Source organism: Leptodactylus fuscus, chromosome 9, assembly GCF_031893055.1.
Source record: "Leptodactylus fuscus isolate aLepFus1 chromosome 9, aLepFus1.hap2, whole genome shotgun sequence".
Lineage (NCBI taxonomy): Eukaryota > Metazoa > Chordata > Amphibia > Anura > Leptodactylidae > Leptodactylus > Leptodactylus fuscus.
The window spans coordinates 29,563,594-29,588,433 of NC_134273.1; the positions used below are offsets into that span (position 1 = coordinate 29,563,594).

Below are 24,840 nucleotides of genomic sequence, written 5' to 3' on the forward strand. Positions count from 1 at the left end.
TGATACTGTTTAGTAATCTATACCATAGAAAGACCTATAGCCACGCTGTCCGCAGCCTGGCTATAAAATGACCTTTTCTCTAACTTTTATATCCACACTGAAATCTGCAGCTTTTCTGTTGTTCGGATGTAACTTATGGCTATGTCCACATCTGCATCAGACATCCCGTTATAAACCTCCATTGCAGAGTCTGTCAAAAATAAATGGAGGCCTTCTTCACTTGGGGGGGAAAAGATGGACACACGATTGACGTCATTCTAGTCATTGGGGTCCATGATGACCTCTTCAGTAGAGGTGTGAACAAAGAGTTTTTCAAAGGCGGATTGTGACATGGAATTCATGAAATCTGCCTGCAAAACCACCGCCCATTCATTTCAATGGGAGTCACTCGCAGTTTTTTTTTCCCACTAGCAATTTTTTTCAACCAGTGGGGGAAAAAAAATGTGACATGCCCTATCTTCACTCGGAGTCAGTTGCGGTGTCCGTGACTCAAGACACCCCCCTGCTTAGGCCCATTCATCTGGGCCCAATCAAGAGCAGGATGCCTTGACAGGATGCCACTGTATTGCATCAGCATCCCATCGCAGCTAGCCGTGTGAAAAAGCCAAGTGGCGGAAAAAGTTTCCACCATGTGAACTAAGACTTAGCATTACAGCTAGAGATGCTCCTATACTTGTCAGGTAAAGATTCCCCCATAATAATGTGGTAGCCTTAAATGCTACCATGAGTAACAAAGACATAGAAGTACAATATGAGGATAGATAGAGATTCAGTGAGTCAAACTACTTACTCTGACTCCTCTATTTTTCCAAAGCCTGACAGATAACATCAGACGGAATCAGTAAGATCCTCTAATACATATGTAACAAACTGTGCATCTGATTCATTATACAATATTAATAATCGTATAATATTAATAAGTAATCATTTTCTGAAGCCAGAATTAATAACTTTTCCTGACTCCAACTCCACCCAAAATTGGCTGTGACTTACAGCCGTAGGTAGAAGCTAGCTACTTAGATAAGCGATAAAGAGATAAAAGTATAGATTTATAGTTGGATAAGACAAAGAACTAGAAAGATATTCACAAAGACAAATGCTCCTTTTTGGATGCATTTAAAGGGGCCTCCTTTATATCTCTATTTATTAATATTCCTTTTGTGTTGGCTTTAAGGCCACATTAGCCTTCAGGTTCACATGGGGACCTGAAAGATGTAGACCCTCTCCTTAAAAAGCAGTTACCAGTGGACCCCATAGACTGTAATGGGATCTGCTGGGTTTCCTTTGAATTTACATTGAAATTCAAAGGAAACCAAAAAAGTCCTCCTTGCAGGACTTTTCTCTCCTACGATTTTAGGCGGAGAGTCCAACGCAGATGTGAGTCTAGCCTACCTGTCTCCAGCTTCAAAATAAAAATGTTATTTTTAATTATACGGTTCAATTCTTGATATATACGTTATTAGATACATAGATTGTTACCTATTTACTTCCATAACAATTCAGTGATAAATTAGAGTTTTTCTGCTTCTTGTCCTGTTGTATTACACTATTTCGGGCTGTGATCGTTGTAATATTTTATTTAACAATAGGTGTATTTCACAATGGATGAACTCATCGGGTTGGTTACCATGCATACAGGCTTCAGTGAGGACCTGCGATCTTTACAGAGTCTCCTGGATTTGATTTACAGAAATAATTTACAATATCTGAAGCAGAGAGCCGCAGGCATGTCTTACTGTTGTTGCAATGAGCAATATCTTACATGTTACTACAGTATGAGTGTGCTATCCCGGTTGTGTTATTTCTGGGATTTGCCTTGTTAGCTTTTTGTTCGTGCATTAGTATCGATTTGGTTAATGAACAGATGTTAGACTAGCGTGTCGGAATTGCAATCCTTGGTGCTGTATTAGTGTTGCAGAAAAGCAATTTTAGGGAAACTGTACTTTGACCTAAAAATCACATCATGCAAACACATTTTGAGGTTTCTAGCCTGTTGAACAGGTATCGGGGATTTTACATCTTATTGTAGCACTGTAAAACAGGGAGGAATGTGCAGGCTGCTGAAGGTGTTCTTTCCAGGTACAAAGTAGATCTTTTTTCTCATTTTAGGATGAGGATCATGTTCCCTGTTATGAATAGTACTAGCATTGGAAGTGTTTCTGCATTGCCCCCCTCAGCTGTATCTTTTCGTCTGGATGGGCCATAAAACACTAAATTCTGGACAAACCCTAGTGGTTACCCAGCTACCAAAAATGATCTGCAAATACATCCTTAGCAGTGCTCACTTTTACCTTGTGCAGCCTTTTCTTGGCTTTATTTTACTTGCTGCTGCTTGTATCATTGTTATTTACATGTGGCGAATCTGTGGACAAACTACATTTCCCATGATTCATCCGCCTGCTCTCAGTCGATGTGTATCCCTCTCTTCTCCACTCCTCCCTGCAATGAAATCACAGGTAATAAATCTCTCTCACATGATGCTGAGATGTTCTGTTTGCAAGCTCACTCTCCTGCCCTGTGAACAGCAAATAGTGAGAGCAGGCTGATGCATCATGGGAAATGTAGTTTGTCCATTGATTCCTGGCATGTAAATTACAGTGATACAAGCAGCAGCAAGTAAAATAAAGCCAAACCAAGGTTGCACAAGGGAACCGTTAGGACTTGGCACTTCTGTGGATTTGTTTGCAGATCATTTTTGGAAGATGGATAACCCCTTTAAGGTATTTACAAAATATAGTACCTATATATTTAACAATTAAGGCATAATCTCAATGTATAACTCATCTGGACTGGCTATAGGCCTTTGTATTACACAATTACATAGTTACATAGTTGATGAGGTTGGATAAAGACATTAGTCCATCAAGTCCAACCTATAACCCTACAATCCCCTATAGTCTTGATCCAGGGGAAGGCAAAAAACCCCATGAGGCTTATGCCAATTGCTCTATTTCAGGGGAAAAAATTCCTTCCCGACTCCAAATCTGGCAGTCAGTATAAAAACCCTGGATCAACGTGTCCTTAAATACAACATAATGTTCATTAAAGTGATCTTACCATCTTGTAACGTTTTATTATCCAGAAACAAAGGGTCGCAGGTGGGAGCTAGTGTTTACAGAGCACATTATCTATACTCTCTAAGCAAGGGGTCCTCAAACTTTTTAAACAGTGGGCCAGAGGCAGAGCAGGTCGCACAGACATCGGGGGCAGTGCCCTCCAATAGGTAAAGTGAAGTGCGCTCCATGGCCTGGCCCGAGCTCCCCAGGAGCTTCATTATAAATGCACGCCTGCTGGCGTTGTCGGTGGGGCCAGACAGAAGTGCTTGGTGGGCCGCATGTGGCCCGTGGGCCGCAGTTTGAGGACCCCTGCTCTAAGCCCCCATTTTTTGTGTTTTGTCAGTGTGTTAGCCATGTTTTTACTCGCTAGCATACTGACGCTAGGTTCACACCTGCGTTCTTCTTTCCGTTCTGTGCTTTCCGTCTTCTGCATGCCCGACTCTGTGTCCGGATTATAAAACCCGGTTTCGCGGCGGAGAACATAAAACGCTCACCGCCGTTCACGGCCGGACATCTCTCTCACCCATTCAAATGAATGGGTGAGAGAGACTCCTGCAGGTTTCCGTCTCCTGCCTCTGTTTTAGGCAGGAAACGGAAACATGCATAACGGAGTTCACAACGCTGATGTGAACGAGCCCTGACCCATTATGTTCTTATGGTCCCATACACATGGCTGTGTATTATCACATGTCCGTGTAGGGGGTAGGAGCTTGGAAGGCAAAACCCAAGATGGTCTTGGCTCATTATTGAAATGTATGGGTCTGGTGAGGTCATAGACACCACATGGATTCATCCATGTGCCATCCATTCTGTTTTTTTTTTTCACAAACCTGCACATGTTCGTATATCTACAGTATATACAGCTAAGGTAATGCTGACCCTGCACAAGGCAGCAAAAGCACAGGCTATATCCAGATACACGATCCTTTCCATAGGCTCTCTTTGCACACCACAACAATGCCATGCCAATGAACAAACTTTGGGCCTGTACAATGTTTTGGATCTGTACCACAGCCATGTGCATGAGGCCTAAGTCTGTCCCAAGTGACGAATCCATTATAATATAACATATCGCTGACTTTCATCTAATGCCTACATTTTATCTTTATTAACGCATTGAAGTACCCTTTGTTTTGTCCCTGCGGTGTATTTGTTGCCAGGCTCAGGCACAAACCTATATTTTTCTCGGATGTGTAATGAACATGAAGTGATGTACATTCCTCTCTTCTAATAAGCAATGTACTATAAGTGAATCTACTGCTCCAAACACAGCAGCAAAGCCACCCTATAAATAGACTAACAATAGACAAGACCAACCCTGTAAATCCAGGCGTACCTCAGGCGGAGGCAGGCTGAAGAGAAAAGAGGTACATGAACTAGACGACGCTCTAAGCATCACATCTGACAAGATGTATAGAAGAGAACAGGATTTGCTGTCTTGACAGGCCGTACCTGCCCGGTGACAGTTCTATCTGTACTGCGGACCGGTGATTATAATCATCGCATGGCCGTATCGAGAGGGATTTGACTGTGTTAAACATCCAACTCCAAATGAGAGAATTTTGTATCTGCTTGGCAGGCATACGTTTTCCATTTCCTTATTCCAGTCTCCTTATCACAAATAACCAGGTTGGTATCATTGTGATATGAAAAACCGGTTGCCTAAAGGTTTGAAAGTACTGCGCGTTCTCACATTACGTGTTAGGCTGCTAATCTGTGGGTTTACCGCTGCTGACGCCCTCTGTGGGTTTAGCGTTGCTGAGAATTTATGGAAACTCTTGTCACCAAGCCGGTGCTCGAGCATCTTTTGCATTTTTTTCTATTGCCATTCCTGAATGTAATTCTTATAGGAAATAAAATTGTGGGAATTTATTGGATAGAAAAGTCTAAAAAATTTCTTGCCAAAAAAGGATTGTCTGTCTGTTTTTGAATTGGGGTTAGCAAAACATAAACTCAATGCCTAAGGAAATGTGGGGGATTTATTATTCCCTGTATGTCAGAAAACTGGAATTGATAGTTGTGGTAACTTTTTTGCGCTATTTCTCTCTTTGTTTTCCACCTGACACTTTTTACAAAATTAGGTGGAAACCAAGGCAGGCCGGGATGAAGGCACCTTGACCAATAAATTTACTATAAGACTTTCCAAAAACTGGTGTACCTTATACCAGAAATTTACCCATATCCCTGACTGGGGCTTATTAACAATCTGTTTTATGCCAGCGGGGTAATTGATTTAGACTGGTGTACAAAATGCCATTCTTAATAAATTCCCTCAAGTGTTTTGGATTTTTTTTTTTTTTTTTGCTCCCTGGTTGGCCATAAATAAAGTCAACTTGGATTACCATGTTTGCTTTACCTTAGGCAGACTATACACAAGATAAAATAAAGTTAAAAATTTTCCAGCTCCACTCCTTAAGTCCCTTTTTGATAAAACGTAGCGTTTATTTGTGCATTAGTAACATTCCAGTGTATGTTACAGACATAGTTGCTATTAAATCAGCTCCATGTTCCCAAAAGAAAAGCCAGCTGACTCGTTTCAAGGACAGGCACGTCCCCTTAGTCGTAGCCTAACTTACTTTTCCCTTTAGTTGCTATAAATACCCTTCCCATGATTGTGAACACATGAAGTGTCCCGGAAATGCAAAGCCATGAGAAGGGAAATGGAACCCGTATCATTTGAAACACATATCAAGAGTGACATTTAAAAACAAATAAAACAACACAAAAATGGGAACATTAAACATGGTGTATACAAGTACAAATCACCAAACTACATATAGCTCTCATATGAACCATAATAAATGGAATAACCATTAAGACAAGAACTGTACACACACAAAACCCTCTCAAATATTATGCAATAATATATGAATCAATGTCCTAATTGTTACCCACCTATGCATTCTCTATACATCACCCATCGGGATATCTTGATTTGAAACGCCATACTCATATGTGGACAAAAGATAAACCTGATATGTGGACGGGCAGATCCTGGAGATCAGGTTTATACACTGGAATTTTACTAATGCACAAATAAACGCTACGTTTTATCAAAAAGGGACTTAAGGAGTGGAGCTGGAAAATTTTTTACTTTATTTTTTGTATGGATATTCCCCACGTGCTACCTCTGTCCCGGATACCTGGCTGCACAACCGATATTGTTAATCTGGACTAGTTCAAGTAAGTGGGCTGTATTCATTCCTTCCCCAACATTTCCCACTCATGTTTATACACAAGATACCTATTGGTTAAATGCTCCTTCGACGACTGTTTTTCCCGATCCCATCATACACATGCGCCTTGGTTTGGCAAACATGCATGTATTCTGAATAAGGAAAGGGTAGAGAGGTGGCAGCTTGTGTCCCCTAAAACAGAAGGATCAGGTGTGTTTGAATGTGCTCACTCTCTTCTCCTACAACACCTGCTGTCGGAGGTGTTAGGATGCATTCACACGGAGGAAAATGGTGCTGAATTTGGTGTGGAATCCATGTCAGATTCAGCGCTGAAAAAAGCGCCTCCCATTGACTTCAATGGGTTCCTTTTTCTGCTAGCAAAAAAAGATTTCAGCGTTGAATCTGACGCGGATTCCACACCAAATTCAGCACCATTTTCCTCTGTGTGAATGCATCCTTTGGAGTTCCTAAGGCTGCGATCACATCTGCGTTGAACACCGCCACAGATTCCGCCTAAAACCAGCGGAAAGAAAAGTCGTGCAAAGAGGACTTTTCTCTCTGGCGGTTTCAGTATAAAACTGGCGGAAGACATATCTCACCTATAGATTCCCAAGTGGTGGTGTACGTTCTATATATTGGATTCCTTTGCATAGAATACATAGCGCACTACACTTTTCTTTGCAGTATTTTAGACAGATGATGGACTTTCTTGGCATCTGTCAGGGGAATAAAGCCCTATAGATAGGTTTTCTGTATATTATGCAAGCTTTCCCGGCTTATACAACAAACATAGAATCTAAAGTGATGTGAACAGAACCTTAGATATTTGCTACTGACTTCTAACGTTGTATATTCTATTGATCTTTATGAAAGCTTCTGCTGCCAGGCTACAGTAAATTGAAACTGACTCATGGGGTGGTCCTCACAGCAATTGGTCTATCTCTGACTTTGTACTATTATGTAACCTAAATTAGATCTGCTGCACAGATTTATAAAAAAATACATTATACAGACCGCTCATTGATTTCAATGGCCAGCATGTAATGCTTCAGCTCCCCTGTGGTGGCGCTTTACCGGAATTAAACACTTCCTCCCCAGCATTAGGGTGCATTTACACATTCAGGTTTTTGCACACAGTTTTAGTTTAGTAGCCAAAAGCAGGAGTGGACTGGGGAAAAAAAAGTAGTAGCCCCTGTCATTCATACTTTATCTCCCATTATGATTCACATGTGGTTTTGGTTTCAAAAACTGCATGCAAGAACCTGAACTTGTAAGCCTACATTCACACAACAGTGACCATCAGCTGTTTCTTTTAATGGTTATCACATGGCCGCAAACATTTCAATGTTGGGTAATGGGTGACTATTCACAAAACCGAAATGTTGACGGTCCATACTTACGGACCATCAAAATATAAGACATGCTCTATTTTTGTCCATTTTCGTGGATTCCTTGAATGCACTGTAATATATCAGGGATCAGCTTCTCGAAAGCACATGTTTTTCATAGGCATTGAGGATTATAGATGTGCACAGTGTTTTTTTTTAATTAGAAAGCTACATGTTACAATGCATTTCATCTATATCACGGCTGTCAAACAGCCGCCTTGTGTTATCTGGCCCGGCACTTGTTTTTGAGATGATGGCTGCAACTCAGAAACGGGTAACTAAGCAGCTTTTGCGCTCATTGGCTGCTGCCAGAAGTGTATCTAGGGGGACCCAGACCCAGTGAGAAGGTGGGGGCTCACTAACTGTAGATCATAAGATTTACATCTACATCAGTTGCTCAGTGCTGCACATCCTAGATTGGTTCCTCACTCAGCTACTTCTGGCCTAGGAAGACATATTAACCGAATGAGGAACCAGTCCAGGATGTGTAGCGCTGAACAACGCATATCACCGGCTTTCACATCGCTTCCTTGCCTTGCTCAGCCTCACTAAGGTTGAGCAGGGAAAGGTACCTGCTGAATGTTGGTCTCTGCCTGTACTCTATGTGCTAGTGATAATGCAGAAAGTAGCAACAGGTTGCTCTGTGTCCTCCACATCAGGGTCCTTCTAGGCCAGGCTGCAGTTACAAAAGTGGTCAGACTAAGTTTAATTGGCTGTATTTGTGATTCTAGTTCCTATGCACACTGTTAAAGGAGGAGTGCATAGGAAGATATTTGATACTGATGACCTCTACATAGGATAGGACAGGTGACAGTCCCAAAACTGAACCCCCACAGTGGCCGCTGAAAGTAGCCCTGCTCCTATTTAAGTGAATGGGATTGGGGTTGCACTTCCAGGCACCTCTGCTACAGTGTATGAAGCGCCGTACACTGTTGCGGTGACACCAGGAGTTGCAGCCCCGCTACCATTCCCTTGAACAGGAGCAGCGCTGCGTTTGGTGGCCACATCAGACCTGAAACCAGACACAGACACACTGACCTCAGGAAAACTGTCAGACATACAGCCAGAAAACAACATAGATAAGCATAAAACTTATTTTTAATTTTTTTTTTTAATGTAATTGAATTGTTGTATACTTATTTTGCTTAATTTTTGTTATATTCAGAAAATTATGAATGAATGAGGATAGTATGTAACATGCCAATGTCTTGGGCGTTAATAATATGCTCTTTCTGGTTGCTGCCCTCAAACGGCTGATTGTAACAGTAGTAATGTACAAATGTATCTACTCCTTATTAGCTTGCTTATCTGTTAAGGAGAAGTTACTTTCATACACATATAAAAGATTCTCTGTGAGGTTGAAGTGGCTCCCCGGTGAAAATGAATTGGACACCCTTATATGCTAATTTTCTTAAAGGGATTGTCCAAGACTTGGAGCAACATGTGGCACTGCCTGGGGAGATATAATTGCCGGAGGTCCTGAACTTCACGGGACCACAGAGACAAACCGGTGGCCTCAGTGGTTGCTGGAACTGAACAGTGATAATGTATCTATTCCTCCTCTGTCCCTGCCCCATAAAATTTGCAACTGCAGTTAAAAAATTTATGTAGATTGTCAGTAAAAAAAAAAAAATAGTACAGTACAAACAGTAATGGCCTGCCTCAGGTGGACAGGGTTGCAGTGCAGCTGCTATATGTGCCTTCATACTGAAGCTAGGTTCGCTCTTGAGTCTTGCTCTCCGAAATTCGTATCCACTGACCCATATGGCAGAGAGCCCGCCTGCTAAAACAGTGGTTACCCGTGGGCACTGCAAACTCCAGAGCCTAAATTCATATGTATTATTATTATTATTGTTGGGTTGTTTTCTTTCTTTTTTCAGTTTACTGAAACCAGCAGAGAGAAAAGTCCTCCATGCAGGTCTTTTCTCCCCAACAATTTTAGGTGGAATCTGCATGGAGTGACTGACGGAGACTCAGACGCAGATGTGAACAAAGCCTTACAAAGCCACATGTGTCAGAGCAGTGCAGGTGCTTCACCAGTATAGACCACCAACCCTAGATGGTGGATCTAAACTAAATAATGTAAAAATATATATTTTGCTTAAGACCATTTTCTCTTTTTTGTTTTCAGTTTAGTTTCTTTTAATTTCCTTGGCAGGAAATCTTTGGTTTTGCAGCTGCACGCACTTCAGAATCGGAGTAATCAGTTGGAGACTGTGAATTGGTGACTGATGGAAGTGACATTTCCATGTCATTCTACAAAATAACCACTTAACCTAGCAAAATCTACTGCTAATGTTCCTTGATGTTATGGTTTGGGAAATCACAGTTTGTTGTTAATAATCTTACAGACCAAGACACTAGGTATCATTCTGAATAGTTACCCCACTACAGATATCCTTCCCACACAGCACGAGAGCAGAACTCCTGTTACAATGAATAGTTACATGAATACTATGCAAAAGAGCAGAAAGGGTAATGTGATATTAAAAAATACAGCTTGATGGTTTCAGATTGCTCTCTTTTTGTCTCTTGAGCCAAACTTGAGAGCAATGAAAATTATATATCCTGCTTTTTTTTTGAGTTGCTGTGGTAAGAAGACTCTGGCGAAGTTTACATCACTGTCTTTATAAGTCTGTTGTGACCTCACTTAGGATTAGAACAATAAACTGAAAACTAATATAATTAGAGATGTAGATGAAGCACATTCTGTCTGCAACCGATGGAAATTTTTTCTTGTATCTTGTTTATTCACTTTTGAAATGGATATACAAGACTTTATCTTGAGTCCAAAGAAACAACAATCAAGACCCGGAAAGGACCTCACAGCAGTGTTTGTGAACAGATCACGGGTTTTTAAAGGGATTCTATTAGTAAAACAACATTTTTTTTCTTGATAACATGTAGGAATAGCCTCAAGAAAGGGTATTCTTCTCCTACCTTTAGATGTCTTCCCGCGCCACTGTTCAGTAGAAATCCCAGTTTTCTACGGTATGCAAATTAGTTCTCTCGCAGCACTGGGGGCAGTCCTCAGCGCTCAAACAGCACAAGTTTAGTATCGCCGTGATCATTGTGACCCACAGAATAAAGTTAACATGTCATGTATAATGCACAGCGAACACAGTAAAATTAAACCCATTAAAAATAGCACAATTGTTTTTCTTTTCCAATCCCACTCCATTTAGAATTTATCAGCTCCCCAGTACATTATACAGAATATGAAATGTTGCTATTACGAAATACAATTTGTCCTGACAAAAATAAGCCCTCATATATAAACACAGCCTGCGCGTTTTGAATTTTCTTCCCATTTTTGCTGTGCTTTTCACCTGAGGCAATTCATATGGATTTTTTTTCTCATAAGAATACGTAGTTTACTTGTCATTTAACAGCTATGTCACTACAGCTTGTATGCTTCACAGCAGACAAATTGACATTAATATTGTTTCTTGACCATAAATCCATGCGGTAATGCAGCGCACTTAAAGTTATTTTCCATTTTTGAAGCATTTTAGACAATACTACTCTTTCCTTTTCAGTGGATGACAAATAATTGGTATAAATACTTTTTTTTTCATTCTTTGTCATCTCACCTAAACCTTTTACGAATTTCTTGCTTTATTGTAAGATAATTTGCATATACTAAGTGCTGTTTGGTAACCAGGGGAATGCAGTTGCAAAGCATTTTGCTTTTATTCCCTTCTATTGATGTTATTTCTGCCGGTTCGAGCAAGTGATGTATCGGTATTTAAAATGAATGTTCACCATTGAACACCTTTTTCTTTTCTTTTTTCTTAAATAGGCCAAATGATATACCCTGATTTGTTTCTTGGTTGTCGTAGAGTCCAGTTCCTTTGCATAAACATAAAAAAATATAATAATATAACAGTATATATTAATTGGTCACTGTCATTTCTATTAAAATTATGATTTTTTGCTAAACATTGCTTCAAGTACTGGCTTCAAGGTGTCTTGCTTCTCTCCAACCCCTGGTTCACATCTGCGTTTGGAATTCCGTTCGAGGAGTCCGCTATACACATTAAAAAGCGGTTAGCTAAGAAACCACACAGACCCTATAGACTGTAATGGGGTTCATGTGGTTTCCGTTCGGTGTCTGCCCGAATCATGCGGAGAGAAAAGTACTGCAAGCAGCACTTTTCTCTCTGCATGTTTCGTGTGGAAACCACATGGACCCCAGTATAGTCTATGGTCTTCGTGTGGTTTCCTAGCTAACTGCTTTTAATGCCTATAGGTTTGCATTCGGGGGGTCCCCGAACGGAATACTGAAGGCAGATGTGAATCGGGCCTTAGATGCTTTTTATTGTCTGTTGTCAAGTGAAGTTAGTCTCTAGAACAAGAACACTATGGATCTTGGCAGTCCGCAGCAAAGAAGAGCTGTGGGAAAAATCGCTGTGGCTACGCATCACAGTTTTTCCCAAAACGTTTTTCACAGAAAGTCTGCAGAGGTTTCCTTCGCAGACTTTGTACTTCAATTATACCTATAGGGAAACCGCCAGTGTTTCTGTAGGTATAATTAACATGCTGCAGTTTCCAAAACCGCAACAGTTTTGGAAATCACAGTGTTTCTGCTGTGCATATTTCCCCACAATGTGTATATGGGATTCACTAGACCTTTGCAGAAACTGCAAGCCGCTGCATTGTTTTGTTTTTTTTCCACCACGGCCAAGGTGTTTATTCCACCCGGGGCTCCAGCCTAGATCACTAAAAGCACGGTTGTCTACTTTCGTGTGTGCCTGTCAACTTCAGAATTCACAGTATATCCTCTAATATGGACCCTTTCCTGCTCCCATTCAAAGTCAGCTATAGAATTTTGGTGCCGCAATTATCCTGTGTCCTAGACATAAAAAACACATTGTAGAGATGTTACTATTACTGCTATGCATTGGGGGACTGTGAGACGGCGCAGAGAAGACAGATAATAGTAATGCCAGTACATTGTGCTGAGATTGACTTGCACATATACTTTCAGGCTGCATGGATAGGACACACAGGATAGTTGTGGCTGCAAATAACAAAAAATACTGTAGCTGGCCTTGAATAGGAACAGAGTTAAAAGGAAAAGTTAATATTAGAGACAATACTGTATAATACTCCCTAGCCAGCAGTTTAATTTACTTATGCCTTGTCCTTGCTCTGGTTAGTAGCCTAGTAGGCCCAATGATCAGTAGAAGTATATCCATTAACGCCTTCTGGACCGCCCATAGGCTGTATACATCCAGAAGGTGGATGCCTTGTTCTGACAGAACGTACTGGTACGAGATCATGCAGCTGCTGATACTGGGAGCCGGCTGTATCTTCATCCGGAGCTCCTATAGAGAAGGCAGTGAAGGTTTATTACCTTCCCTGCCTTCTCGATCTCTTGTGTATACAACGCTCAATGAGCACTGTATACACAGCTATGGGCGCTGCCATGATGCGGCTGCCCTCTGACCCAGCCGTCACGTGATCCGCCAGGCTAGGCGTCTTACAAGAGCTGCTGGGTCCTACAAGACCCAGATCAGCTCTCTAAGCTGTGTATACTAACGTGCAGGAGGCTGTATTCCTCCTACAACTGGGGCTAAATGTACCAGCCCCAGCTACAGGGTAAATCAGTCTCTAATACAAAAAAAAAAGTCATCAGATGTCCTCAAAAGTCTCTTATGACCTTATGGGGACACAATCTGAAAAAAAAATTAAATGGAAAAAAAAGTAAATAGCATAATTAAAAAAATAAAATAAAGTAATATGCCAATAAAATGCCGTTATAGCTCCACCCCTGATGACACCATATAAAATAAAAATTACTGTAATGGAGAGGAAAAACTATTTTATAATGTTTTTCAGTAGCACTTTGTGTTATTAAAAAAAGAAATAGAAAAGTGAAACCCAGACACGATTTCCATCCTATTTTGTTCATATTTTCCCGGATGTAAAAAAAAACAACCTAAAACACATTCAAAAATAAAAACAACATAAAAATAAAGCCCTATGTGTCACCAAAAAAAGACGCAACAACTAGTTGAATGAGACATATGAGAAAACGTTACAGCCCTCAAAACCGCACATACAAACCCCCCCCCCCCCCCCCCTAAAATCTGTCTGGTCCTGGACCAGAAATTGATCCGGTACTGAAGGGGTTAAGTTCCCTATATTCCGGGTCACCTAGAATATTTTATGTATTGAAATTAAAACTTTTAGCAATCAACTCTCTGTATCGCAAGTCTGATATTTCATGCATTTAAAGGTTATAAGATCAAACCTGTCTGCCTCATCTCATGAAGTGCTACCATGCTGTTCTGAGTTTCGTCAAACTGTTCCTTTAGCTTGACTAGCGCGGGAAGTTCTCATCTCCTATTGATGTGTTGTATGCTCTTTTTTCACTTTTGTTCCACAGCTATCTGTAAAGATGTTTTTTTAGATCTTTTTTTTTAGCGATTTCTGCCTTTTCAGTTTTCTTTTCATTGATGTCACAGCTTCATAACCTTCAAGAATACAATTGAAAACTGGACACATTCCTTGAAAAGGGTATCCAGGTGAAACTTTTTGTCACCAGTTTTTGCATTAAAAAATGGATATAGAATTCAGATATTTTGTGTATTATGCTCCTTTAAAGTAATTTTCATCATCTGTCTTAAGGAATTCTAATTTAATAGAAAAAATATCCCTAGCAAAAACAGAAGTTATAAAAAATATTTCTCTGTTAGCACCCAGCATATCTATGCATTTTATGGAGGGCCTATTGATTTTAATGGAAACTGTGTAAGACTGAGGACCCACGTTGTGGAAACACAGCTTTTTTTTTTAGTTGGAGATATTACTGCATTTTTGTGAACCAAAGTCAGGAGTGGCTAAAAAAGGAATAGAAAATACATAGGAAGTTTCTTATACGTCTACATTCTCTCTATACCACTCCTTGCTTCGACTCAGAAAAATGAAGCAAAATCTACAACAAAAAAATCTTCTTTTCTGCAATATGCAGTCTCAGTCTAAGGCTTAATTTCTGTCTGTAGTGGTGCTGTAAGAGTAATAGAACATTTGTCGCTAGTCTCCCCCACAGATTAGGAAACATGTGATATATTTATTTTTAGTGATCTATAATATTTGGAATGACTTACCTCTGATCTCCCCTGCTCTCTTAATGCTCCCTGTCTTAGTAGCGGATTGTGTTTTACATGCTGGACAGCAATAGTAGGGGAATAGAAGAACAGTGTACCAGTAGCAGATCAGCGTGCGAACACAGGAAGTAGTTAGGGTAATGCCTTGCACTTTTACACATAGGGACATAAAGGTAGTTCTGAATAAAGGTAATATCTGAGGAGATCGCAACACTGTAAACCGTTGTTCATCAGCAAGCTGTGGCAGCATCAAAACAAAGGTGCAGCACAGAGTTTCGCAAGATAATAAACATAATTACTTCTGAGTTGTGGGGGCAACATATGGTGAACATGCAGACGCATATGGACCTTTTAATGTCTTTTTATTTTGGCTTGATAATCCTCTTCAAATGATGTTCTATATGAACTTCATTGTGAAATAATAGATATTATATGCTTCAAAAAGAAACTATTTGTATGCTAGCAGTATGTTAGGAAACAGCAGTTTGGGATTAATATTATGTTGGTTTAGCCTTCTACATGAATACATGACGCCTTGCATCAGAACCTGCATTAATATTATTATTATTATTTATTTATTTATTTATTTATATAGCACCATTAATTCCATGGTGCTTTACATTTGGGGGTTACATACAATACACAGAAGATACAGGTAGATATAATAATAACAGTGACCGACAGGCACAGTGGGGTAGAGGGCCTGCATCAGAGTCATGTAGTCGAGGCAAGTTTTGGGTGATGTCAGAATTGGAAAAAAGTTTCTGCCTCCAACATCAAAATAAAAATATGAATTACTTTAAATTATATTATAGAATTCCTGGTATTGTGTAAATAATAAGATGGATAGCTTTTCCTATATTTCCTTTCATAGGAATTCAATGACTAGTTTTTTACCAAGTTAGAGGAGCTTTCAAGGCATTTATCTAACAGTGGCTATCAACTATTTATGAAGGAGTTGGAGAAGGAGTCTGCGTCAGTCTGTTGAAACATAGAGGAGTTGAAGTTTGACTGCAACATCCCTGGATTTTACATCCATGTTTGTTACATATCATAAGCCCTTATTATGTTTTATTTCCTACTACTGAACTAAGGCTATGGTCACGTTTGCGTTCCATTCGAGGATTCCGTCCCCCATTTTGCTTTAAAAATGCAAATAGAAAAGTCCTGCAAGCAGAATTTTCTCTCTGTAATATTTGGGCGGAAACCCAGTGGACCCCATAGACTATAATAGGGTCCTCTGGTAACTGCTTTTTAAGTAGATTGTTTTTTTGTGGGGGAAGGGGGAGGGGGGGGGTGTCACCGACCGGATCAGAAGAACGGAAACCCCAATACCGAGCGTAATTTACATGACTAGTAGAACAGCAGCTTTATATTGGAGCTGCATTTACCCGGCAGACTACCGTCTTAGCTGCTACGTCCCATGAATAAATCAAACCTGGGTTGCTGTTCAATAAACGTCTTTGTCAATATGATTTAGAAGTCGTATCTGTCGGTGCTGTTATTTCCTTTCAGAAGTTTTATTAATGTATTGTTATTGAGCAATCTGTTACTTATGTATTCTTCTTATTTGATATGTTTTGGCATGGTGTTGCACGGTCATGCTGTTTTATGCTTTGCTAAAGCATTACAGTAGCATCTACTGGTGTATAGAGTTATTGGGGCCCAGTGACTTACATGCCTTATGAACTGATGGGAATGCTTTTCCTTTTACCAGGTGTCTATTTCGTGTGTGGCAGACTAGATCCAGAAATTAGGTCTTTTGATATATATGTGGTTGTTTTGGCAGGAGGTACATGAATTTCGGTAAGCCCTATTTAGGCTACATGCATACAACAGTGTTCTTTTAACAGAGAGTACACTGACCCATTCTTTCCTTACGGCCCCATACATGTAAGTCTATATTATTACAGGTCCGTGAAGGTGGGGGTCTTAAGCCTGGTGACAGAACTCAGGATAGGTGCTATTGCTGTCTGTTTCCTGACTTGGGTTCATTAATTGAGATGGATGGGTCCATGAAGGGCACCAACCATGTGCCATCTGTACCATTTTCTCACTGATTTATACATGCACATGTTTATGTGAATGTAGCCTTAGATAAAGGAACAGAAATGTCTTGAATAAACTAACATGCCTTTAGTATTGGAGGGTGCTGAGCCCAGTTTGCAGGGCCAGGCAGGTCCACCAGTAAACCACCAGGGCCCTATGAGGAGCCCAAGCAATTCATTGTTTATCAAGGCGCAAGTGGTGCACCCATTATTAGAGCTGCGTCCGGTACAGCAATTTAGTTCTAATCACGCAATGAAAATGTTAAGATGGGTTTTTTTGTCGTAAAAATGTTTTTGCTGTAGCATAATCTCTCGGCAATGTCAAGTGGTTCATGTGATCAATTATTTTTAATCATATTGAGAACAGGCTGACTTAGAACATGAAGGGTTATAGCGATAAACAATTTCCTAAGTAATGGTACTTGATCCCAAACACTTGAAATTTAGTAATATTTGTACTGTATAAAAATATCAACCGTTTAACCTTTTCAAGACATTAGAATTTTCTTTTCCTTTTGAAGGTAAGCCCTCCTGGATAACATAATTTTTTTTTTCATCTTGTTTTTCTAGGTTGCCATTGCTTGAAGGGTCTTTATAATGAAAAAAGAACAATGAAATCTCAAGCAGATCTCTAGATGCTGAGATAGATGTCCTAATCCTTATTTAATAGTATTCATAATCCGTTTCCCTGTCTGGTACTACAATACAGCACAGCTATGTATGGAAGTGCTCGTACAATCACTAATTTGGAGGGCAGTCCTTCCAGATCGCCTCGCTTGCCAAGATCACCTCGTTTGGGCCATAGACGAACAAGCAGTGGAGGAACAGGGGCAGGTAAAACCCTGTCCATGGAGAATATCCAGTCCCTTAATGCAGCCTATGCAACATCTGGACCCATGTACTTGAGTGACCATGAGGGTGTAGCATCTACTACTTTTCCAAAAGGAACCATGACTCTTGGAAGGGCTACCAATAGAGCTGTCTATGGTGGAAGAGTCACAGCCATGGGGAGCAGCCCTAACATTGCCTCTGCTGGTCTTTCACACACTGATGTCTTGTCCTACACTGACCATGTAGGCTTGACCAGTTCGTCTCACCATCATCACCACCATCATCACCAGGTTCCTTCAATGTTAAGACAGGTGAGAGACAACACCATGCTTGATCTTCAGGTTCAACTGAAGGATCTTCAGAGGGAAAATGAGCTTCTCCGAAAAGAGCTGGACATTAAAGATAGCAAACTTGGATCTTCCATGAATAGTATTAAAACATTTTGGAGCCCAGAACTTAAGAAGGAAAGAGTCCTTCGAAAGGAGGAGGCTGCAAGGATGTCTGTTCTAAAGGAGCAAATGAGAGTGTCTCACGAGGAAAATCAGGTATTTTTGTTGAATGTGAAGGTTATTATTGAGTTATTATTGATTTATCTTGGCAGATTTCCATGTCTATAACGTTGAGTGAGGAAATATTTTTACTTTTTATGTCTCTTTATCTGTACAGTGCAGAGGTGTTTGCTGTAAGTTGTGATACCTTATTATGAATTTTATGTAGAAAAGTGTAAATAGTCACAGTTTTAAATTTTTACTTGAAAAAGTTGTTTGATGTTAAACTGCGTGAAATTAACTCATTGCATAATTATCATGATTTTTTTTTTTTTAACTGAACACCGTAGTTTATATAACCACACTAAAAATAATGCTTAGTAGGAGCTCTCAGCAGTCGCCTAGAGGGACCTTCCCGCTTTCTCTTATGTCTTGCTAACCAGAGGCATGCTATTTGGAAATAGGGCTGGGCAATTATGACCCAAAATCACAATTGAACATTTTACCATGACTACGATTTACTAGTTCAAACTTCCCATCCTATTAATATTATAAATGTGAAAGTTTGTGAGTTTGTGTGTGTTGGATGTTCGGATGTTTGTTCCTCAATCACGGAAAAACCGCTCCACCGATTTGGCTGAAATTTTCCACAAACATAGTTAATACACCCGATTGCGCAATAGGCTACTTTTCGTCACAATAGCGCACATACGTTTGTGCCAGGACCCCCACAAAAACCAAACTCACACCACCATCTCTGCAATCTCACACACTTTGGACCATAGCAAGCCACAAAATTCATATTACCCTCTACAGCCTCGCCCCTAACCCCACACAATCACATATACATATACTTTACCACTTTGCCGCTCACCTTAACGATACTCCAGGAGGCGCTCTTTAACGCTCCGGAGCAGCCATGTTTGCCGACCCCCACCGCTCTGACAATCCGCAACACCGCCCACCCATGTCAATACCCCTAGGCGGTCTAATAAATGCAAAAAAAAAGTTTAAAAAAAGTATAAAATATATATATATATATATATATATATATATATATATATATATATATATATAAAAAAAAAAGATTAACCCCTTAGTGACCAGCCTGTTTTGGACCTTAATGACCAAGCCAAATTTTTGAAATTTGCCCTGTGTGACTTTATCAATGAATAATTCTGTAACAGTATATTGCATCCAAGCGATTCTGATATTGTTTTTTCGTGACATGTTGTACTTTACTGAGAAGGTAAAATTAGACTGATATAACTTGTGTAAATTTATTAAAAAACTCGCAAATGCTGAAAATTTTGAAAATTTTTCAATGTTTTCCATTTTTAGCTGCGATATCTCACATATACACAATAATACAGGGCAAAAAAGTTAGTAGTTATATATTTCCAAATGTTCCTTTTGTGTTTCAAGCATATTTGAGATAATTTTAGCATATTTCAGTAACTTAGACAATTTACAAGTTTATCAAGTTTATAAGCAAATTTTGGAAATTTTGAGTGTGTGATTTTTTCCTGTACCAAGCTATGTTTGCAGACAGGAATAGGTGGCATAATGACAGAAACTCCCATTAAATGACCCAATTTGGAAAACTATACCCCTTCAGGTATTCTTTGAGGGGTATAGTGAGCATTTTGATCAAACAAATATTGTTTTGTAAGAATTATTACAAATGATGAAAAAAATTTCATTTTCATTTTCTTCAAATATGTGTCATATTAAAGCCAGTTTTTTTGCACACAACACATCAAAAAGAAGAAACACACCCCAAAATATATCACCCCACTTCTCCCGTGTTAAAAAATGTTCACTTTGTGGCCTTAGTCCTATGTACGCACATACAGTAGGGCCTAAGAGGTAGGGAGGGCCAAATGGATTTCAAAACACAAATTTTGCTTGCAGATATTTTATGTCCATTGCACATTCAAACAAGATTTGAGTTACCAAAGCAATTGAAAACACCCATAAATGACACCATTTTATAAACTAGACCCCTTAGGGTATTCATTGAGGGGTATAGAGAGTACTTTGACCCTATAAGTTTTGAGAAAATTTGCGTCAAACAAAAAAAAATTCATATTTTTTACACAAGTGTCATTTTATAGGCCATTTTTTTTGCACATAACACAAGAAAATGAAGAAAAACACCCCAAAATAGATGACCCCATTTCTCCCGTGGTCAAAAATGTACACTTTGTGGCCTTAATCCCATGTACGGACGCACAGTAGGGCCCAAAAAGAAGGGAGCACCAACTGGATTTCAAGACACAATTTTTGCTTCTAAATGTTTCAGGCCCATTGCGCATTCAAACAAGATTTGAGTTACCAAAACAATTTAAAACCCCAATAAATGACACCATTTTATAAACTAGACCCCTTGAGGTATTCATTGAGGGGTATAGTGAGTATTTTGACCCCATAGGTTTTAAAAGAATTTGCGTCAAACAAAAAATTCTCATATTTTTTACACAAAAGAGTAATTTTAAAGGCAGTTTTTTTGCACATAACACATGAAAATGAAGAAAAACACCCCAAAATAGATGGCCCCATTTCTCCCGTGTTCAAAAATGTACACTTTGTGGCCTTAATTCTATGTACGGACGCACGGTAGGGCCCAAAAAGAAGGGATCAACAACTGGATTTCAAGACACAAATTTTGCTTGCAGATATTTCAGGCCCATTGCACATTCAAACAAGATTTGAGATACCAAAACACTTGAAACCCCCCATAAATGACCCCATTTTATAAACTAGACCCCTTAAGGTATTCATTGAGGGGTATAGTGAACATTTTGACCCTATAGCCGTTTCACAGATTTTACTAACTTAGGGATGTGTAGGTTAAAAATTAGTAAAATGTCCCTTTATCCCCAAAGTTTTCATTTTCACAAGGGGTTAAAGGAGAGAAAGCCCCCCACAGTTTGTTACACAATTTCTTCTGAACACGGCAATACCCCATATGTGGCCATAATCTGCTGTATGGGGACATGGTGGGGCTCAGAATGGAATGAGCGCTATTTGGATTTTGGAGGGTAGATGTTGCTGGAATAGTTTTCAGGTGCCATGTCGCATTTGCTGAACCCCTAAAGTACCAATACAATGGAAACCCCTCAAATGTGACTCCATTTTAAAAACTACACCCATCAAGGAATGTATCAAGGGGTATTATCATTTTGAGCCTAAAAATGCTTCCCAAAAATTAATGTACAAAATGAAAATTGAAATTTTTAAAGAAATATGCCATTTCGGTGCCCAATACGTTGCACCCACTTTGTGTTGTCAGAGAAAAGCACTCCTAAAACTATTAAGGGGCCATCCCGAGGGTCAAAAAATTATATATGTGGGTGTAAACTGCCGCTTGGGCACAGAGCAGGGCTCAGAAGAGAAGGAGCAGTGCGCTTTTTAGCTATTGGGGTACAGTGTTAGAGGGACTTTCGGGGCGCCATGTTGCTTTTGCAGAGCCCTGAAGGTGCCAGTAAACTGGAATTCGCCAAGAAGTGACCCCATTTTGTAGGGGAAATTTTAGGGTCTCGGCAAATATGACATGGTGTCCAAAAACCAACAATCTAAATCTGCACTCCAAAAGCACATAGCGCTCCTTCACATCTGCGCCCTGCTGTGTACCCAAATGGCGGTGTATGCCCACATGTATGACACTGGTGTACCCCGGATAACGGACTTAATGCCATATGTAGGTAGAAAGGCTGTTTGGGCACAGCCGGGCACAGAAGGAAAGGAGCGCTATATTGGTTTTTGGAGCACAGTTTGGTTTTAGGACACCATGCCACTTTTGCAAAGCCCCTGAAGTGGAATCTGCAGACATCTCACCCCATTTTGGACACTACCCCACTGATGGCATTTATCAAGCGGTGTAGCGAGCATTTTAACCCTTGAGGGTTGCATTTATTTGGTTTCCAGAAATGAAATTGTGGCTGATAATGAGAAGTTAAAAATGAAGTTTTCCAGAGATTCGCCATTTCAGTATCTGATATGTTGTGCCCAACTTATGTCAGCAGAGACACTCCAAAAACTGTTAAGTGGGTATCCCGGGCATAACAGCTTTCAGAGCGTTCATCTCTGATACGAGTCGGACACAACATATTACGCACTGAAATGACCGATTCTTGGAAAAATTGGCATTTTCACTTCTCACAATCAGCTTTGTATTCATTTATGGATAATATGTTATAGCAACACTTGGGGGTTAAAAATGCTCTCTGTACCCCTGGATAAATCCTTCAGGGGTGTAGTTTCCAAAATAAGGTCACATATCAGGGGATTCCACTTTACTGGCGCTTCAGCTCTGCAAAAGTGTCATGGCATCCAAAAACCAAACCGTCTGTGCTCCAAAAACCCAATAACCCTTCTTTTCCCTTCTGTGTCCGGCTGTGCCCTAATATCAGTTTATACCCACATATGACATTACGTCCGTTATCCTGGGTACACCAGTGTCATACATGTGTCATACATGTGGCATAAACTGCAGTTTGGGCGCACAGCAGGGCGCAGAAGGGAAGGAGCGCTATGCGACTTTTAGAGTACAGATTCAGATGTTTGGTATCCGGACGCCATGTCATGTTTGTAGAGCCTATAACGTACCAGAAAACTGGATTCCCCAAAGGAGTCACCCCATTTTGAAAACTGCACCCCTGAAAGAATATATCAGGGGGTGTAGTGAGTATTAGTACCCCGGACGTGATTGCAGATGGGATGGCGAAGAGGTAATATATAAGCGGTGTGGAGGACATTGCAAACACCAAATTCCCTACTATGTCCCATGATTGGGGGAGTCACTTTGGGGTCACTTAGGGGGTCACTTCCGGTGTCTTTTCCCTCGTAAGCTGTAAATCTGGGGTGTCCCCTGATATCCGCTTGCACAGCTTATATATTCCCTACCTGACGCAGCCAGTTGTATTCTAATGATTTGGCGATTTTGGGGTTGTTTGTCTTCACATTACTAGATGCTATATTTTCTTTATTTTTCTGGTGACGTGGCCATATAAGGGCTTGTTGTTTGCGGGATGTGATGCATTTTGTAATGACACCATTTTTGGGTGCCTACAACTTATTGAATACATTTTATTAACCCTTTTTTGCAGGATTTTTTAAAGAAAAATCAATCCTGGCATTGCATTCTACCTTTTAAATTTTTCGCCATGCAGCGTACAATATAAGTAACATGTTTCCTTTATTCTGCGGGTCGGTACGGTTACGGCAATACCTCATTTATAGTATTTTTTTATGCGATACTAATTCTGTAGAATAAAAACACATTTAGGGACATAAATCAATGTTTTTTGCATCGCCATCTTCTGAGAAGCGTAACATTTTTATTTTTCGGTTGACAGTGTTGGTTGAGGGCTTATTTTTTGCGGGACAATGTGCGCTTTTTATTGGTACTGTTGTGGGGTATATATGACTTTTTGATCACTTTTTATAGCATATTTTGTAAGGTGAGATGGTGAAAAATCACTACTTCCGGCGGGTTTTTTCCGGGGTTTTTTTTCGACGTTCACCGTATACATTAAATATTGTTGGAGTTTTATTGTTCAGATTGTTACGGACGCGACGATACCAAATATGTATTGTTTTTATTAAGTTTCAGGGTTTTTTTTAATACAATTCATTTTTTATAGAAAAAAGGAAATTTTGGGGCTTTATAAGTTTATTCATTTTTATCAGACACTTTATTTATTTATTTTTCACTTTTTATTTTTTACTTTTACACTTTTTACTTTAGGACACTTGGATTAGTGATGCTTTGATAAAAGCATCACTAATTCTCTATCAGACGCTGCAGGACACAGCTGTCAGTGTCTTGCAGCGTCTGGAGGAAGTCAGACGCAGGGGCTGCCTGCGTCTGACTTCCTCTTAAAGCGGCAGGATCAACCAGGTATTGGGGGTCTTTTGGAGCTTGGGGTCACTGGCCAGACCCCAGGCTCCATGTTAGAGACATCGGCACCCCTCGATCTCGCCGCGGGGGGTGCCGATTCGGCCGGCACCGTCACAGAACCGCTTCAGTTCCGTGATCATGTTTGATCACGGAACTGAAGGGGTTAAAACCCCCCGATCGGAGCCCCCTCCGATGGGGGGTAATGGAGCAGGGTCTTAGCTGTCAGATACAGCTAAGATCCGCTCCAATTACATCGGCACTGACAGGGAATCCTTCCCTGACTGCCCGACGTAATTTTACTATAGGGCAGTCAGGAAGGACCTGTCAGTGCCGACGTAATTTTACTATGGGCCGGTCGTTAAGGGGTTAAAAATTCAAATCACCCCCCTTTCCCTAGAACACATATAAAAGTAGTTAAAAACTGTGAAACACATGCATGTTAGGTATCCCTATGTCCGAAATCACCCGCTCTACAAAGCTATACAAATATTTTTCCTGTTCGGTAAACGCCGTAGCGGAAAAAATGGTCAAAAGTGCCAAACCGCCTTTTTTTTCTGTTTTGAGTCTGATAAAAATTTGAGTAAAAAGTGATCAAAGCAATAACATTTCCCGAAAATGGTAGAACTACAAAGTACACCCGGTCCTGCAAAAAAAGACGCCCTATACATCCCCGTACACGCACGTATAAAAAAGTTACGGCTGTCGGAATATGGCGACTTTTTTAAAAATAATTTTTTTAAACAGTTTTGGATTTTTTGTTTTAAGGGGTCAAAATGTAAATAAAACCATATAAATTTGGTAATTTGGTATCCCCGGAATCATAACAAAACACA

General features: G+C 40.1%; 1 protein-coding gene across 8 annotated transcripts in view; it reads left to right on the forward strand.

Annotated features, from left to right (window-relative positions):
* ERC2 (ELKS/RAB6-interacting/CAST family member 2) overlaps positions 1–24,840 on the forward strand; it is a 647,893-nt gene that overhangs the window by 15,397 nt on the left and 607,656 nt on the right. For all 8 annotated transcript variants that reach the window (XR_012717475.1, XR_012717478.1, XR_012717476.1 and 5 more), the window contains exon 2: positions 17,354–18,159. Coding sequence is in view for 1 of the 8 variants with exons in the window: in XM_075287893.1 (XP_075143994.1) it covers positions 17,500–18,159 (660 nt within the window). In the remaining 7 variants the exon portion in view is untranslated. The remainder of the gene's footprint in view (positions 1–17,353; positions 18,160–24,840) is intronic.